This window comes from Branchiostoma floridae, chromosome 7 (assembly GCF_000003815.2).
Source record: "Branchiostoma floridae strain S238N-H82 chromosome 7, Bfl_VNyyK, whole genome shotgun sequence".
Classification (NCBI taxonomy): Eukaryota; Metazoa; Chordata; class Leptocardii; order Amphioxiformes; family Branchiostomatidae; genus Branchiostoma; species Branchiostoma floridae.
The window spans coordinates 15,542,315-15,560,170 of record NC_049985.1 but is presented as its reverse complement, the minus strand read 5'-3'; the positions used below and the strand labels follow the sequence as shown (position 1 = coordinate 15,560,170).

Below are 17,856 nucleotides of genomic sequence, written 5' to 3'. Positions count from 1 at the left end.
ACACTCCATTCAGCTCATTTTCTTCCGTTGGTATTGACTTGTGAATGGAGGCAAGTTGAATAAACAGGACATGTCAGTAAAAGCCACTGTTACTCTTTATTCAGGTAAACAATTTGAACCTAGAGGTGTTAGCCATAAGCCGTAGGAAGGCTATTCCATCCTAAGACTGTACTCCAACATCGCATCCTGGAGGTAGTCTGCAATGGTCCTTGCTCTGTGTGGACGGGTGTTGTTATCTTTCAGCATGCCATTTGGTCCAATCTTAAAGAGGTAGGATATTGCGACTGGATGGAGGATTGTGTCCCTATATCTCACCACATTGAAGTTGCCTGGAATAATGACGAATCCTGTTTTTCCTATGGCGGTTATACACCATGACGCTGCCTCCAACATCAAACGCTGAAAGCTTAATTCTTGCCGTGTAAGCGTGCGGTTCTCCTCACCGCCTCCACGCTTTGATTCGGCCATCCAACTGCCAAAATGGCAGATATAGTCTACTCAAATGTGCTAAAACAAACTCGTATGTTCTGTATACCAAACGTGACATGAAAAAGGATTGATTGATCATGAATCACAGCCTGACAAACGCGCCATTTCCAACCGGACGATACAGTGTTGAACACAAGCAGGGAAATTTGGGCACTTTTTTTAGTGACCCACTCATGTAAGCAGGCCTGTTGCTTGTTTCATGAGTTTATAATCATAATGAGTTTGATACCATAGGAAAGGGAATCATACAAGCTTTCTATTGATATATAATACATTGAAATTCATGCAGAAAGAACAGAAATATGATCAACCAAAGTTGATATTCCAAACTTTTTGTGCTGAGTTTATTATTCACGTGTGTTTTTGTTAGTGCTTTGGAAATGTTTCCAGCACAAGAAAGAAAACACTGTGACAAATTGAAAACATATAGCTGACGTATTCCGTACCATAGACGGTGTTGATTTATACGTTCGCAGTAGCACTGTTTTTATGCCACCTCAGCTGCAAAAATTGTCTTTTTCATTTCAATGTCATGTTTGCACCGAACAATATAGTATCGACTTTCGAGGTAGGACATCTTACGGTACGGTAATAAGGTGCCATATAGGTACCAGGTAACACACCATATACGTTACTCCCCAGGTGCAGTATAGTACCAGGTGGCGCACCTGTAATATGAAGTAGCCAGCTGCTCTGGGGGGGGGGCGAAAACGCTAAAGGGGGGCGAAAACGCTAGTGATCTCTGTCACACTAGAGATCGCTGTCACACCGGGCTACAGGTAGGTTTTGCTGCTGATGGTTCAGCCACCCTCAGAATATCTCTTTTCCACTTTGTCGGAGACGACTTGCACACTTTGCCATCCGTCCAATGCGCAGATGTTGTTCTTGACTCCAAAGTAAGTATATTTCTATCGGTCTTTTCTATATAGCCTATCGACAAGGAAATAGACGAAATCGACAAAGTTGTTTTCTTAATTCTACACAGTCCCCTAAATAGCTTGTATCTCTTCTGCAGGAAAGCCCTGAAGCTGTGTGCCGGGTGTAAGCTGACCCGCTACTGCAGCCGTGACTGTCAGATACAACACTGGTCTGTCGGACACAAGAAGTGCTGTGGGCATGACGCGTACACCGCAACAACTCCTTTCCAAAATATGGTTTCAATAATGGAAAATCACATCCGGGCAAAAGCACATATTAGCCAAGCCGTCAAAGAATTCCCGGCCATTTTTACTACTAGTCCCTCGACTTAAACCCCAGCTTGGAGAAAAAACTCATTTTTACAACTTTGTGCATCTTCAGCGACGGCATGTTATTTCTTCTCATTCCACACAATTAAAGACCTGTTGATCACTCGAGGCCGCTACAGCATATATCAAATGTAGCATAAGAAAGTGGAATGTTACTAAAGCCTTAGGCTAAGCACTAAACGATGTACTAGTACATATATTGAATTGATGGTCATCTCTTCCTTTTTTTTTCAGAGATATGAATCGCTCAAGGTATGAAAGTAAGAAGATATACATGTAGATGTAAATGCCCCTTTGCGGTATTGCACACCTATATGTAAAAGAAACACTTGACAGGAATTGTAGAAGACGTTTCACAAGTGTAACGGCTCCGATGAACTCTAAGGTGACAAGACTTTTATCCAACACTTAAAGACTTTGTTTAAGGGAAGTTATCATAAGTAGGCCTTTTTATGTCTGTTTGCACATTGTAGCCATTGGTCAGTGTTATCAACAATTGTGTATGTATGACAGTGCTGTCTTCATTTGATACATGAATCTGACTTGTCGTATGCGTATACATTGTATTAATTTAAGTGTTGAAGCGCAATAATGGTGTTCTGTAGTCATTCCATGGTATCATCACTCTTGTTGCAACATCTAAGCGGCCATGTCTATGAATAAATAACCACTACTGGGCACTTCGACATATTCAAGTGTAGTTTTTACCATGGATTATTGTAATAAAGTCGTTTTTGGCTCATGAATATTATGATTTTTGCTCTTGTGGATTGTATGACATTTGGTGGAAGGGGGCTGTGCACTGACTGGTTCACTGAAACATTTTTTTGGCCAAGGAGGGCCTTGGAATGTTTTAACGGTACTAATCTGGGGATGAGTGCGTCCAAAAAATATGCAAAAGGAGACGAATCTGTGTCATCAGTGGGACTGGAATCTTCGAAAATCTGCTGTTTGATGATAAGAAGGAGGTCTACGGTTATGTTCTGTACTGTTTTAATGATTCTTTTGCACGGCTTAACCATGTACTAGTATTGCATAGGAAATTGTCGTTTCGTACTTGGATTAAGAAAAGGATTATTGTCCAAAAGACAAATATTCTAGAGTTGGGTCTCTAGACAAAAATTTTAGACACCCAACTTTGCGAAAAGTCGGGTGCACTAGTATCACAAAAATATCATCTATCAGAAAATAACGCCTCTGGAGTGGAATGCCCCTTGAACAAGGTAATCCTATTATCGTTATTATTTTTCTGAACTTGAGCGTTCTCATTCTAGCCTGTGTTTACACAATCTCTCGCTGGCTGGGGTTAATGACTCCCTCCTAGAGCGGCGGCAATTGTAGGGCCGGCCGCTAGGAGCTCGATTTTAGTCAGTCTAGTAGTTCTCATCATAGTGAGAAGTAGCCTGGTATCCAGCCGTAATATAGCTTCCGAGTCTCTTCTTTCCTCTCTGGCAATATGTAATTTGCGAAGAGGAGAGAAGAGACTCGGGAGCTATAATTACGGCTGGATACCAGGCTAAGTGAGAAGTACACTGTTCTCATTCTACCCATGAGACAACAGCTCACGTGACATGCCATCAGCTCACGTGACAAGACACCCTTTTCACATGCTCCTTCAGTTCAGTTCAAACGGAGTTCAGACTAGATCAGACATGGAACGAAAAAGCTTAGAGCCATGGTTCAGGCAGCACGTCAGCACACGTGTCAGCAGCAACGACGTGGCGGAAATTCCAAGTGAAAATGAAGCTCTGTTGGTTGCTGCCATGAACGGATCATTTCGAGGCGTTGAGGCGGCTCTGAAAGCTGGTAAGCACAGATTTGAATCTTTCTTCAAGCATGAATTATGAAAGAATAGATCACTCCTTCGTTATAACAACGCAGCCCCCTTGAATATGATAGATAGACTGGTATGGTATTTGTATAGTTGGTTTTATCTAGTTTTCTGAAAATTCTCTCAGTATTTGCGACTACGTGTTCGTTCTTTTTCTCAGAGTTGAATTTGGAAATAGGGTTTGGCTCGGTAGATTATTTAGATGTAAATTAGTTCAGAAGGATTTGCATACAAGTGCGAAGTACAGTGCGCCTCCCTTTGGTCCTTTCATTGCTATGCAGACAATTTACATACTAGTTCGGACTCACTAGGAAAGTCGATTAGTACACCATTTTCTATATCACACTTATAATCCATGGAATCTCTTGAAAAATTTTTATAACATATAGAATAGCTTATATCGCAGATGTCCAAGCTTTATATTGTGACTCTTTGCAAGTACAAAATGTACTGTCCTTCGCAGATCGAATCAACGCCACGTAATCTCTTGTAACTACTTATCTTATTAAACTACCTCATCAAATCTGCAGGTGCAGACATTGACTTCTATAACCTGTTCAGCAATGTCACCAAACATCCACACGTCCCGGCATGCCCAGCATTGCACATAACTTGTCTCTTGGGACATGTTGACATAGTGAGACTGCTGCTCCGCAAGGGGGCGTGGGTGGCCCATAGAGACGCGGCCACATCTTCCGCGCTTCACAGAGCAGTGGCCAAAGGTAGGAATATTCAAGAAGTGTCCAGAAATGTCTTTTTGTATTGATTTATTAGAAAAACATGTTGGTATAACTAAGCTACAACTAAATTTACTTGCTATAACCTGTGTTGTGTAAGTGTTGTTTCTAAGACGTCTTTTACTAAGTTTTAGATAGCTTTAATTTGTGTGTGCTACTAGTATTTCTTAGTGGCATATAGACGGGTCCAAAGTTTCTTCAACCTAGCATGCCGAACAATTTATGGAAAGTTCAATGTTCTTATTATTAAACCGTTACATCATACTTGACAACGTTTGTTTGATGAGTATTTTTTTCTTGTACGGCAAATTCTACGTAGGGTCTACAGAGATAGTGGACTTGCTGGTGCAGCATGGTGCAACAGTAGACACACAGGACGTCCACAAGAACACACCACTCGTGGTTGCCGTTAGTTACAACCATGTCGACACAGTTCGGCGACTGATCGAGCTCGGCGCAAGACCAGATTTAGACCATTGTCCTTTATTCAAGACGCAAGTATCATGTCCTTCCATCAAAATATAGACAAACTTATTTAGACAAGCTGGAGGATAGAATCGTCGTCTTTTGTTTGTTTCTATCATTCAGTGACACAGAGAGAGAGAGAGAAGAGAAATGTGTGTTGGTGTGTGTGTGCGCGCGCTCGCACATGTGTAAAAAGATGATGTGCCCTGGAAATTTACGTATCGCTTGAAACTAGCTAATAGCTTTAGAGAACCTATGCATTGATATCTTGGCCTAGTTTCCTATATAAAATGAGTCGCATCTTCCACTAGGTTAAAGGAAGACGCCAAAAACCGTGCCCGTGTAGAAGAGAGTTTGAAGCTGGTAGAGGAGGCAAAGAAGACCAAGCTGTTGAGATGCTGCAACCCCAAGTGTGGCAAACCAGGTGAAAGGTAGGTTTCGCAGTGATGGTGGTTTCACTACCGAGAATAATTCCATCAGGTTGGTAGACTATAGAAGAATGATTTTACAAAACCAGCCAATCAAACTCTTGCTTATATTTCAATGTCCCTCTGACACCTCCTTCAGAGCTTATAATTGGAGTTCTGCTTCTCGTCGCTATATGTAGCCGATGTAGGTGGCGCTTTTGCGGCGAGAACACAATCCCAAATGTGGCAAACTTTGTATCCCCCCTCGTTGGATACTAGTGGTTTTACTAGTTTTGAAGTTCAAACGTGGGTATTGATCCAAAGAAAAATGTTTCCACCTATTATTCATATTACCTATTATTGTAGCCTGCAAAAGGACATTTTTAACAAGTCCCTGATCAGCATTTGCACCTGTTACATCTTCTACAGGAAAACCGGAACCCTGAAGCTGTGTGCCGGGTGCAAGCTGACCCGCTACTGCAGCCGTGACTGTCAGATACAACACTGGTCTGTCGGACACAAGAAGTGCTGTCAGTATGACGTGTACACTGAAGAGACAGCTGATATCTACAGAAAGATGTCTCTGCTGACAGTACTCTTTCAAGTACACCCATCCCAAGTGTAGCATGCTCGCAAATCCTACATGTAATCAGTTAGCTTTTTCTGACTGGGTAATATTGGCACCTTTGTATGTAAAAATGTTGTGCTAAGCTTTTTCAAACGCATATTCTGTGCAAAATCTATGTGTATTCTGCGCAAAATGTTATCTGGTTTTACAAGACCTCTTTTGATTTTGTTTTATATTGTAGAAGAAAGTAAAAAAAGTGCAACAAGGGCAATTAATTTTTTTTTACAACCTTTGCAGAAACCACATTTTTTTCTACCTTGTTCGATCAAACGTCGTAGAATGAAGTCATGCACTATGTTCAATATTCTCGCTAAATTGTGTTTCATCTTATCAAAGTAACTGTCTACTGATCGAAGAAGGTTCAGTCGAAGATCTAAGTTACCGGAAAGGCTTGTGATATTGATTTTTAGAAAAAAATGTAACAAGAATAAGCCTATATTAATCGAAACCATAATCCGACACTATTCTCTAAGCACATTATTCAATGCCTACTTGCAATATTTTACTATTTTTTGGCTAGCCCATGCCAGTGGTTTTTGATTATCATCCAATGACCTGCAGTACTATATATATATGTAACATCTACATGTTTTAAGTGCCCTGCAGTCCTTCAGTTGTACACTTGTACTTAATATTGTTGGTTTAACAACAACTGTTAATAAATCATCACCTTTGTGTCAAGGCAGTCACTTGTATACATACCTAATTGTTTTCAATTTGATGGTGGACTATTGTATGAAGTTGACCCTATAGGTATGGCAATTTAAAAATTTCCGTAATTGTACCAATGAGTATTTTAGGCTCATGAATCATGTAACGATTTTGCCCATATCTTTTGCTCATCTTTGATCATTTCTCTCTCTCACTGAGATACTGACAACTAGATGGATATAAAGGTATAGGTGCAAGTTAGACACAAATGTTGCATATCTGTGCATCTAAAAGCAGGGCTTGTGTGGAAAAGTACGTTTATTCCAAAGAAGTAAAGAGAATCAGATGATCTATTCTTAGGCTAATGTCAGCTAATGGACTAATATTAGTAATACTAATAAAGCATCTAAAGGCTGACTATAGTAACCAACGAAGTTATGAACAATCAACAATACATGACCTATAGTAGTGACTTATGTAGTAGACATAAACAGGCATCCTTCTATCCTTTCCTGTAGGTACATTTGGCACATCAGAGGATATATAAAGAGAGCACTGCAATAGAATAGCATGTTGAAGTACTAGGCTGAACATAGCTATGAACAATCAACAATACATGTCCTATAGTAGCGACTTGCAAGTGGAAATAAATCGGCGTCCTTTTCAAAACCATATCCAGTTGCTTGAGTAACTACTTTTCGGAGTATCTTATTACCTGGATGCCTAACCTACATCAACGTCCTTTTAAGTTCTATCCTGTTGGTACATTTATCACATCAGATGAATAAGTAAATAAAAAGAGTACTGCAATAAAATAACAATGTTGAAGCACTATTGTAACAAATAAACTACCAACAACGTAGGACCTATAGAAGCAAATTGCAAGGTGTTGTTGTATCCTATTCTAGACGAACATTTTTCAAAGAACTTGTACACTTGACGAAAAGTCCGTTCTCCAATCGTGAGCAAGTAGATAATGCATCGTGTGTTAATGGTTGGAGCAGTACCGTCGATTGATCGACTACATGTATGATTTACACAATAATGACAATCATTTTGTTTGTCATTTTCCACCAAGTACACTACCGCTTTTTCCATGGGGTGTGGTTCCTCATCAATGTACTTGTCCTGTCCACAGCACTTCTTGTGTCCGACAGACCAGTGTTGTATCTGACAGTCACGGCTGCAGTAGCGGGTCAGCTTACACTGGGAACACCGCTTCAGAGTCTTCCTGCAGAAGTTATAACAGATAAAAATGCTGAACAGAGACTGGGTCAAATGTAAAAAAAAGCCTTTTGGTTTGTAAGAAGAAACTTGCCAATTGACTTGTAAGAAACTTAAATTTAGATCATTTGCACACAAGATGAGAAAAGAATGGTAAGGAAAAATCTATCAAAGATGGAAACATCAGCAGCAAAACCTACCTGTAGCCTGGTTTGCCACACTTAGGGTTGCAGCATCTCAACAGCTTAGAGTTCCTCGCCTCTCGTACCAGCTTTACACTTTCTTCTGCAAAGTCACGGTTTTCATCTTCTATCCCCAACCTGGTGAAAAGTGAGACTCATTTAGGGAATACGTGTATATGCTTTTTCTATGGCATTCATGGTCTAGTACCTTTTATGCTTTAAAGTTTAAATGATGTAATGACATCTGGCATACATACATGTAAACACTCCCACCCCACCCCACACCACCCCCCCAACCCACACAATGGAAGATAGAAAGAAACACAAGCCCAGCTTCATTTGGAAGTTTGCAGACCTCATACCTCCATGAAATATTGCAATTACATATGCATAAACATAATATTTGCATGGTTATGTGCAGCTTTAACTAGCTTACACTTGACACAAGTACGAAATTTCTATCATTCACCACTTATATGACACTTTTGCCTCTATCTCATATAAATCAAACTAATATTAATAAGGCCCATATTTGCTGCACAATTGTTATCTGTCAATGTTCCACCTGCCATATAATTATACATGTTGCACATAATCAAGTCATGGAAAACACCGGATTTTCCTCTTTAGCTATGCAAATAGTCATAATCTTCAAGACTTTCATCTATCTGTACATATCTCTGTTTAAGCTACCTACATGCGGACTATCATAGGAACCTGTCTTCCCTTTGCCCAGTTATCCGTATTGAAATTTTTTAACAAATCCACCTCTGCAGTTCCAGAGCAGGCTGCTAGGGAGTCAAAAGCTACAATACTTTTTGCTTTAGGACAAAAGGGTACAAAAATGGAAGTTCTACTGCAGTACGAAAGTCAAACAGTAGGGGCCAAAAACCTCCCTTGCTCTTCGTCTTCCCAACACTTATCCACAATCCATCCAGCTGTTCTAAGTTAAGCTAGCAACAAATGGCTAGAATTAGAAAGTAGAAGCACAGACACATACACACACAAGGACATAAACACCCAAAACAATGCCTCCATTTTTCATTGATGTAGCAATCGTTCATTCTTACATATTCTGATAGAAATGAGTGAAACTTACTTCTGAGTCAAATCAGGTCTTGCTCCAAACTCAATCAGTCGCCGAACTGTGTCAACATGGTTGCGGTAACATGCAACCATGAGTGGTGTGTTCTTGAAGGGGTCCTGTATGTCTACTGTTGCACCATGATGCACCAGTAACTCCACTATCTCTGTATGCCCTAGGTTGGATTTGCGACACACAAAAATACATATCAGGAAATTGTTGCCATTCACAAAGTAACATGCAAAAAATGTAAATATTGTGAATAACTAGAGCCCGTTGTTCAGTTATGTCCAGAAAACATTGAAATTTCCTAATGTGCATATAATCATACACAGCTCGCATGCCTAAGGTGCATCAATGCCAAAAAATCAGTCTATTCTTTCTTCAGTTATTCTCTTTGGAATATTTGACATTGCCTATACACTTCTTAGCCGACATAAGTATATACATGTACTTGTAATGTTGTATGCACATATTTTGTTTCTATTACTAAGTACAAGTACTACTAATACTTGTTTTGCAAATGGATGGCCTGGCCATGATCCAATGATGCGACATGAATAAGTCTGGATACCAGGCTAGCTGTGAATCAGATGTCAGCGTGACTGAACACTTCGCAATGAAAAGTAGTATCTATTTCTGATTTTAAGCCTGAAGCATTTGTTATGAACTTTGAAATTGAAGTAACCTACCATTGGATGCTGCTGCATGAAGGGGAACTGACGCCCCCAAGGCTCTCTTCCCAACAGACGCTCCCTTGCGGAGCAGCAGTTTCACTACATCTACATTCCCCCTGAGGCAGGCAACATACAACGGCGTACATGGTGTTAAGCTTGCATCCTCGCCTGGGCTCCAGTTCTCCAGTTGATTAAAGTCAATGTCTGCACCTGCGTTTGGTGAACCATGAATAAGAAAAATGGATGACACAAGCAAGATTTAATCAAAACCTTGGCACCACTCTGTTGCTAAAGAAAGTGACCCACAATAGAGACAGTGTACTAGAGCTTGCATTTAAAAATAAAAATAGCCTGATCAAAAGGTGTTACTTCACACTTTAATGCATGTTGTTTTGTAATTTACATTTGAATAATCGTCTTTTTTCAAGTCATGTTTCTAATCCAACTCTGAGCGGAATCATTCGCTGCACTTCTGCAACGGTCCTTGATTGGCAATGTAAACAGCACTACAGAGTGAAGTGAAGTAAAACAACAAATTGCATAAATGCTAAAAGATGTGCGTAACTCGTAACCACCCGATGCAAATACTCGGAAAAAGATCGCGTACTATACACAAACCTGGATGCCAGTCTAGTGCAGATTGTTTTCAGGGCCCATAATTTTCAGGCTAACCCCTGGGCCCTATTAAGGCTGGCATACCCCGAGGGAACATCTACAGCGGGCCCCTGATTAGACCCTGATTGCCAGACTGTTTCCTGGGCTTATATTACAAGTTATAAGTTATACCCCGGCTCTAGGGCCAAACCATCGCCCAAGGAAATTCAACAACAGGACCCCTGAGTAAGTTGGGCCGGAGTCTGCTGGTATCCAGGTAAGGGGGTGCGGGGTCCAGGCAAGGATTTTATCAGGGGGGGGGGGTTGTCAATCGATTCCAGCATGCATGAACTAAAATTGAAGTTGACTTGGCTTGACTTACCAGCTGCCAATGCCGCTTCAATGCCTTCAAGTGAGTCGCTCTCAGCCCCAGCCAACAGAGATTCATTCACAGTTTCCTCCATTCCGTAAGAACTGTCGATGTCGGACCCCTTTTGACGTGTGTTTTGACACTGACTGAGACTCTTTGAAATGAAAGCACGTCACCGGAACGTACTGCGCCTGCGCAAACCCTGGTAGTTTGGGGCTTGGTTTGGTCAACATTGCATTAAAATCTCGCTTGTTGCACAGTATATGTTAGAGACATGGTTTCGTGTAAAACGTACACGGAGTTTTACCCTTATATACGCACGTACTTTCTTAAATGCGGCCCTTTGGTAAACCGGGGGTTTAGCATGTCTATACTTTTCGCGCAGGCGCAGTACGTTCCGGTGACGTGCTTGAAATGAAGCGGTTGTTTTGTCACGTGGGCTGTTGTCATATGAGCAGCATGAGAACGTAAATGTTTAAAAAAGAAGATTTCTATCGCTACACCTTTTTATTTAGATAACGTAAATAATATTTTTCTATACATATGTACATGTTCTTATTCTTTTTTATTGATTGATGCACAAATATGCGAAGACATTGCTATCATTCGCGCGTCTGGGTGTGTGCGTCTCGCGTTTGGCTGCTATCTTCACTTACTCCCGGGGGACAACAGAGTTACAACACTTTTCCCAGTGAAATACATGTGAAGTGTTAATCCTATGGGAAAGTGGAGGATACAAATGTGTCATTATATCAAGAATTTAAAATTTCAAACCATACACTCAAATACTAACACACTCTGTCCACGGTCATCAAACGTATTTGCAAGAATTTCTAGCCAGCCTAGAGATAGACCCCCCTGACCAGAGCTATTGGATTGGTCCTGTAAGCCCAAAACAGCCATCTGCCGACGATTACACTATTTCATGGGGGTCCCGTAACCCCCGAAATGGATAAAAGCCATTTTGTTTACGACTGATTCAACAAATATATCTCAGTACTAACAGCGGTCCTAACCAAGGAGGTTTTAGGGAGATGGCGAAAAATGCGAATGAAGCTCTGGTTGTTGCTGTGGACCATGGATCACTTGAAGGCGTTAAAGCGGCTTTGAAAGCTGGTAAGCACGGATTTGAATTCTTTCTCCAAGCATCACGAGTAGGGGTGGGTACCGGTACAGAAAATTCAGGTCCAGGTCCGGTTCAGGTCCAGTTCAGGTCCAGAGAATCAGGTCCAGGTCCGGACCTGAACCTGGACCTGATTCATTATGTGAAAACTTGTGAATGGACGATACTCAGAACAAATTCATTGGTCCATTTCGCCATGGGTTTACGGAAAAGGCTGGGCTGTCTACCTTGGCTGTCTACCTGGGCTGGCTATCACGTCAGGCTACTTGGACCTACGAAAGCCCATTGGGACAAAAGCTGTTTTTAGCAGTAGGGGTTGTTTGTGCTCAATGAATAAGCTGTGTCTGAAGGATCTGTGTGTTATTATGTCAATGAGCTGTATGTGAAGTGGCAGTGTGTGAAGGAGCTGTATTTGAAGGAGCCGTGTACGTTACATAACCCATAGGTTCTGGGTCCGAATCAGTTGATATGCCAACGATCTTGTGCGCTTGGGAAGGGCTCTTAACACGACTTTCCTCCCTTCACTAGGGTAGAGAAAAGAGTACCTTGCTTCAGTTAGGGCCCTCCCTCAGATAGGGCAAAGAACCCACCACACTTACGAAAAAGACTAGGGGTCCTTCCTTCCCAGTGTAAGTGGTTCAAAACTAGGGTAATTGCTGTCGTATTGAGGTCACCTGAGTTAGCACCGAATGGCAGCTGTTCCAGGCCCTTGCAATTTAGCAACGCTTATCTTAAGCTCCTCGCAATTCAATTGTCAATCCTAATGTATGGCGCAGAAACCTGGACCCTGACAGCCACTAAAGAACGGCTCCTGGATGCCTTTGACCAACTAGCCACAAGTCTTAAGACTAATCCAATCAGCCTTTCCTTGTAGACAATTCACATACGACCTGTGGCTGAAAAGTAAAGTGCAGCAATACTGTTTTTGGCCACTTTATCTGCATCAGGGAAGGATCAAAGGTCTTATAATACTGTACTTTGCATGTGTATGTGTATGTGTATGCAAATCTTTATCAAGTAGCTTACATCTGAATAATCAACTAGTCCAAGCATTCTTTTCAAATTCACTTTATCTGTGGCTGAAAAGTAAAGTCCAATATGTGCAGCGACAGGTATTCTTACCTTCATAGGTATTCTAGGTAAGATGTTAAAGGGTAATCAGGCCCCAAAATTGAAAACAAAAACCGTCTGGACATTGTTATGCAAATCTTAACAATGGCCAAGACAAGGACTGTTTACAATTTCAGGGCCTTACCCTTTGACATATCACCTAGAATAACTGTTGCCGCACATGCGTTCTGACCTCTGTGAAAGAGCTTATTTATCTGCATCACAGTTAACGACAGTGATTGTCTCTTAAATGCCTGCTACATGCACTTCCTTGAAAAATCAACTAAACGATATTAGATCTCATGTGATTAATCGTTTTTACTAAACTGTAACCATGGATCAACAAACGCAGGTGCAGAAGTTGACTTCTACCAGCCGGAAAACGTACGCCTGCCGCCATGTACACCATTGTTCATTGCTTGCGACAAGGGACCTGTAGACATAGTGAGACTGCTGCTCCGCAAGGGGGCCTCTTTGGTGAAGAGAGGAGTGGGTGGATTATCTCCTCTTCATTCTGCAGCGGATGCAGGTAGGTCTGTGGGGCCAATGAGACAGTTACGAATGAGATGTAATTCGCCCCTCCTGTTTTATGGCCATCCTAAAGCTAATTTGCATAAGGGGAGTATGAAAAAAATATGTGGGCTAAGAGATGGTCTACAGGCCAGAATTAGCAAGTTGCAGACTGTAAAATTGGACTGAAAAGTGCCACTTAGACTGAATACCCCTCCCCCCGGCCGGAGTACTAGTACACAACAAGAAAGGGTACAAAATAGAAAGCCTGATAAAACGACTAAAAAAGAACGTCAAAAAGCAGCTGGATCCTAACCTCTGCTTAATTGGAGAATAACTTCTATCCCCATCAGCTGATTTTCGTTAAAAATAAATTGTTTATAATAACCGTTACACGTGTAAGGTAAACAGTTAGTCAAGCAACTTCAAGTTCGAAAGGCAAAAGATGCTGCCTAATTATGAAACGTCTGACCATTTCAAAATTTTATCCACTTGCTTGAGTAACTATTGCCTAAAACCCAACCCAGGAAGGACAGAGATAGTGGACTTGCTGGTTCAGCATGGTGCAACATTAGACGTACGTGACGCCTTCAAGAACACACCACTCATGACTGCATGTGCCAACAATCATGTCGACACAGTTCGGCGGCTGATTGAGCTCGGAGCAAGACCTGATTTGACAGACGGTTATAAGGCCCAGAGGTAAGTTACACATCTTTTTCTCGGATTATCGTATCAAGTATTGATCCATTGTCTCTTTGATAGACAAACTTTGAAATAAAGCATTGTGTTCGAATCTTAACGTTAATGTGTATGGATGATGCATGCTTTGCACTGTTCCGGCGATCCACATGCAAGAACCCTGATGTCAACCATGTATTGCAGCTGTTGGATCTTTGTAGACCATGCAATCCACACGCACACACACTCGCAGTTATAGTCATCATTCTCCTCACAGTTATTTAGCTATGTACTGACATGGTGTACTAACGGTTCCCTAAATGGGTCACACCTTTGCACTAGGTTGGGGATACCAGACGGAAACTTTGATCGCTGTGACGAGAGTATTAAGCTGATACAAGAGGCTATAGAGTCCAAGCTGTTGAGATGCTGCAACCCTAAATGTGGCAAACCAGGCTACAGGTAGGTTTTGCTTCACTTTGTCTAAAAAGACCATTCTTTGTCATCAGGCATATGATATGTGCAGACATTGTTATTTGACCAACAGAAATTATGTTTCCATTTGAAAAACTTCTCCTATACTATATTTTTCCACTTTGCTTATCACTCTCTCTCTGTCAGTCAGTCTATCCAGACTATGACAAACTACGCAAAAGAACTTTCAGTTGACGACAAAAGATTACAATGCTTATATATATGTATATATAATATTGTTACTGACTCCAAAGAAGGCATGTTTCCATCTCAGGCAAAATTTCTTTGATAGCTGTACTGTGGCTTCAAAACTTTTATCTGAACTCTACAGTCCCCGAATATCTTGCGTATCTTTCACATCTTCTACAGGAAAACCCTGAAGCTGTGTGCTCAGTGCAAGCTGACCCGCTACTGCAGCCGTGACTGTCAGATACAACACTGGTCTGTCGGACACAAGAAGTGCTGTGGGCATGACGTGTACTCGGCCGATGCGACAGACCTGGCCCTTACCGTAGGGTGGTTTCGTCGCTTGAAAAGGGTATTCGAGCAGTAGCACTTGTAAACCATGCGTAGATCCTAATAAAACAAACAAACAAACAAACAAACTCTTCACATTTCAACTTTGTGCATCTGTTGACTGTTGAGCACATACTGCGTCTACAGCCATATAAAATGTACTACAAAATAAATGTCGTATTAGATCTACTGCCAGTCAGGAGCATTTAGCTATTTCTCACAATGGTTAATGATGTTGGCGTCTTTGTATGTAAAAAAAAATGTTTTTTTTTTCTCAAGAGTATTCTGTCACAAAGGTCATTGGGTTTTATAAAACCTCGTTCAAGTTGGCTAATCTTATAGAAGAAACAGTTTTAAAAGTGCAACATAGGCAAATAGATTTTACCAAGAGCTTTTTGCAGTAATGACATTTCCTTTTCATTCTGATCTAATACTTAAGTATGTCAAAGAATCAAGTCACCTCTAAAATGTTTTAGCTTTTACCCTGCTAGTATATCACAATTACATGCATATGTATAGATGTATGTATTGATGCTCAGTAGTTGTGTACATTTTTACCATCGCTAGTTTAACAACAGCCAAGTCGCCATACCTGTAAATAAATCATTATCCTTGTGTCAAGGCAACCACTTGTACATGTTCAATTTTTTTCCAAACCCTTCTTCAAGCCTCAATTATTTCATTACTCCAATGTGTGTGTGCATGTTTTCATAGTGTTGGTAGACATTGAAACACATCAGATGATAGATAAAAGAGTACTGTATTAGACATTATTTCCCCTTTGATTTATCAATAAATCTAATTTTCCGTCTCTGTTAAGTATACAATTATGTATACCACTGCTTTACTTTGTTTGCATGAACTTGCAATAAAGATTATTTTCATCAGAATGTTGAAGCACTAGGCTGACTATAGTAACCAATGGACAACCAGGATTATGTTAAGTACAAGCCAGTGTAGTTGAAGTAATAAATACATGATTCTTGATTATAAACAGCAAAATAAAGTTATTTAATCTCATGCAATGTTCGAAAAGCCTGCATTGATTACTACCTGCATAAACAGGTAATCCTATTATTATCATTATAATTCTTCTGAACTTGTACATTCTCTGTCTACCCATGGTCTACCATGAGACAATCATTACTCTCCAAGCAGAGGTTAGGCTCCGACTGCTTTTTCAACGTTTTTTTAGTCGTTTTTATTGGGCTTTCTATTTTGTCATTTTTCTTGAAGTACGCCAGCCATACAGGTTCTGACATAGCAAGATACAAAATGAAAGCCCGATAAAAACGACTAAAAAACTGTAAAAAAAAACAAAAACAGCCGGAGCCTAACCTCTGCTTGGAGAGTAACAATCATGAGCTCACGTGACATGACAATAGCTGACGTGACAACATTTCCCATGCTCCTTCAGTTCAAACGAAGTTCAGACGGCACGCACGCACTGGTGTCAGTAACAGCGGTCCTAACGAAAATATTATGGCGGTAAATGTTAACGAAGCTCTGTTGGTTGCTGCCATGCACGGATCGCTTCGAGGCGTTGAGGTGGCTTTGAAAGCTGGTAAGCACAGATTTGAATCTTTCTTCAAGCATGAATTATGAAAGAATAGATCACTCCTCCGTTATAATAACGCAGCTCCCGTGAATATGATAGATAGACTGGTATGGTATTTCTATAGTTTTCTGAAATTTCTCCCAGTATTTGCAAGGATAAAAGCTTCTTGGTATTTGCAATTGCGTGTTATTCTATCTTACAAGTGTTGCAATTGTTTGCATGTTTTAGTGTGCAGCAGAAATAAAGTAAATTTTTCCTCGCAGAGTTGAGTTTGCATATCGGTAGATCATTAACGTTAAGATGTAAATTCAATCTCTTCAACGTAAATTAGTTGATAAAGGTTTGCATACAAGTGTGAAGTACAGTGCCCTATTCATGCTATTGACACCTTTTGATCCTTTCATTGCTATGCAGACAATTCACATGCGAGTTAGGAAAGTCGAGCACACCTGTAGGACCCTGTAGTGGACCACTTTTCTGCATCACAATTCACAGAGTTCAGAACGCATGTGCAGCGACAGGAATTCTAGGTAATATGTCAAAGGGTAAGGCCACGAAATTGTAAACAGTCCTTGTCTCAACCATTGTTTCGATTTACATAACAACGTCCAGAATGGTTTTGTTTTCAATTTCGGGTCCTTTCATGCTTTTTTCTTTGACATATCACCAAGAATTCCTGTCGCCGCAAATGCGTTCTGATCTCTGTGAGAGGAATTATCCATGGAGTCTCCTTCCATGAAAATGCCTACTTCATGATGTAGGCTTATCATATATCGATGATGTCCAAGCTTTGTAATGTGTGCCTATTCTACTTCGCACTGGAGTGGTGGCTTTTGTCATATTTTTCGTGTGTGTGTCAGTGTGTGTGTTGTAACAGTGGTGTTCAAGGACTGCTAAACCGAAGACGCCTAACGGCTTAAGCCTTTTGGCCGAACGGTTTGCACGTTCGATTTGTGATCCGGCTGCCCGGGTTTGGCGCGGGTTCGAATCCCGGGAGTCGGGGTGTTGTTTCTTTCTGTTCTTACTCGCCCCTCTGGTTGTTTCACTGGTTCCCACGCCGGCCCTGTGATTAACAGGCTAGTATGTGCCACACAGGGATGTCGATCTCGGAGATTCGAGGACGAATCTTGAAAAGAAAAGGGGGAGTAGTGTAACAGTGGTGTTCAAGGACTGCTAAACCGAAGACGCCTAACGGCTTAAGCCTTTATGGCCGAACGGTTTGCACGTTCGATTTGTGATCCGGCTGCCCGGGTTTGGCGCGGGGTCGAATCCGGGAGTCGGGGTGTTGTTTCTTTCTG

The 17,856-nt window shown here is 41.1% G+C and overlaps 4 protein-coding genes and 1 long non-coding RNA gene across 8 annotated transcripts in view; 4 read left to right on the top strand and 1 right to left on the bottom strand.

Annotated features, from left to right (window-relative positions):
- Positions 1-1,297: 1,297 nt before the first annotated feature.
- On the top strand, positions 1,298-2,482 carry LOC118420335. Its single transcript, XR_004831729.1, has 2 exons — positions 1,298-1,385; positions 1,505-2,482. It is a non-coding gene; the product is annotated as an uncharacterized LOC118420335 (long non-coding RNA).
- An 815-nt stretch (positions 2,483-3,297) lies between these two features.
- On the top strand, positions 3,298-6,633 carry LOC118420319 (ankyrin repeat and SOCS box protein 8-like). 2 transcript variants are annotated; one of them, XM_035827086.1, is made up of 5 exons: positions 3,298-3,542; positions 4,098-4,289; positions 4,624-4,798; positions 5,081-5,194; positions 5,600-6,633. In XM_035827086.1, the coding sequence occupies exons 1-5, from the start codon at positions 3,308-3,310 to the stop codon at positions 5,799-5,801; spliced, it is 918 nt and encodes a 305-aa protein (XP_035682979.1). In that variant the 5' UTR covers positions 3,298-3,307; the 3' UTR covers positions 5,802-6,633. The 2 variants fall into 2 exon arrangements, with proteins under 2 accessions (XP_035682979.1, XP_035682978.1); XM_035827085.1 differs by having other exon boundaries at positions 3,300-3,542; positions 5,081-5,200; positions 5,606-6,633.
- A 351-nt stretch (positions 6,634-6,984) lies between these two features.
- On the bottom strand, positions 6,985-10,753 carry LOC118420317 (poly [ADP-ribose] polymerase tankyrase-2-like). 3 transcript variants are annotated; one of them, XR_004831726.1, is made up of 5 exons: positions 10,241-10,387; positions 9,638-9,832; positions 8,961-9,120; positions 7,880-7,999; positions 6,985-7,686 (listed from the first exon to the last, which is right to left on the bottom strand). XR_004831726.1 is itself a non-coding variant. In XM_035827079.1 (5 exons), exons 1-5 carry the CDS (start codon positions 10,678-10,680, stop codon positions 7,287-7,289), a joined length of 957 nt encoding a protein of 318 aa, XP_035682972.1. In that variant the 5' UTR covers positions 10,681-10,753; the 3' UTR covers positions 6,985-7,286. The 3 variants fall into 3 exon arrangements, 2 of the variants coding, with proteins under 2 accessions (XP_035682972.1, XP_035682973.1); XM_035827079.1 differs by lacking the exon at positions 10,241-10,387 and adding an exon at positions 10,599-10,753; XM_035827080.1 differs by lacking the exon at positions 10,241-10,387 and adding an exon at positions 10,599-10,753 and having other exon boundaries at positions 8,961-9,111.
- Positions 10,754-11,147: 394 nt separating this feature from the next.
- LOC118420328 (poly [ADP-ribose] polymerase tankyrase-2-like) lies at positions 11,148-15,675 on the top strand. Its single transcript, XM_035827104.1, has 5 exons — positions 11,148-11,702; positions 13,172-13,348; positions 13,857-14,031; positions 14,353-14,472; positions 14,854-15,675. The coding sequence occupies exons 1-5, from the start codon at positions 11,621-11,623 to the stop codon at positions 15,035-15,037; spliced, it is 738 nt and encodes a 245-aa protein (XP_035682997.1). The 5' UTR covers positions 11,148-11,620; the 3' UTR covers positions 15,038-15,675.
- A 738-nt stretch (positions 15,676-16,413) lies between these two features.
- The window catches only part of LOC118420320 (poly [ADP-ribose] polymerase tankyrase-2-like), a 19,783-nt gene continuing 18,340 nt past the window's right edge, over positions 16,414-17,856 (top strand). The window contains exon 1 of the mRNA XM_035827088.1: positions 16,414-16,564. Coding sequence (XP_035682981.1) covers positions 16,483-16,564 — 82 coding nt within the window. The 5' untranslated portion in view covers positions 16,414-16,482. The remainder of the gene's footprint in view (positions 16,565-17,856) is intronic.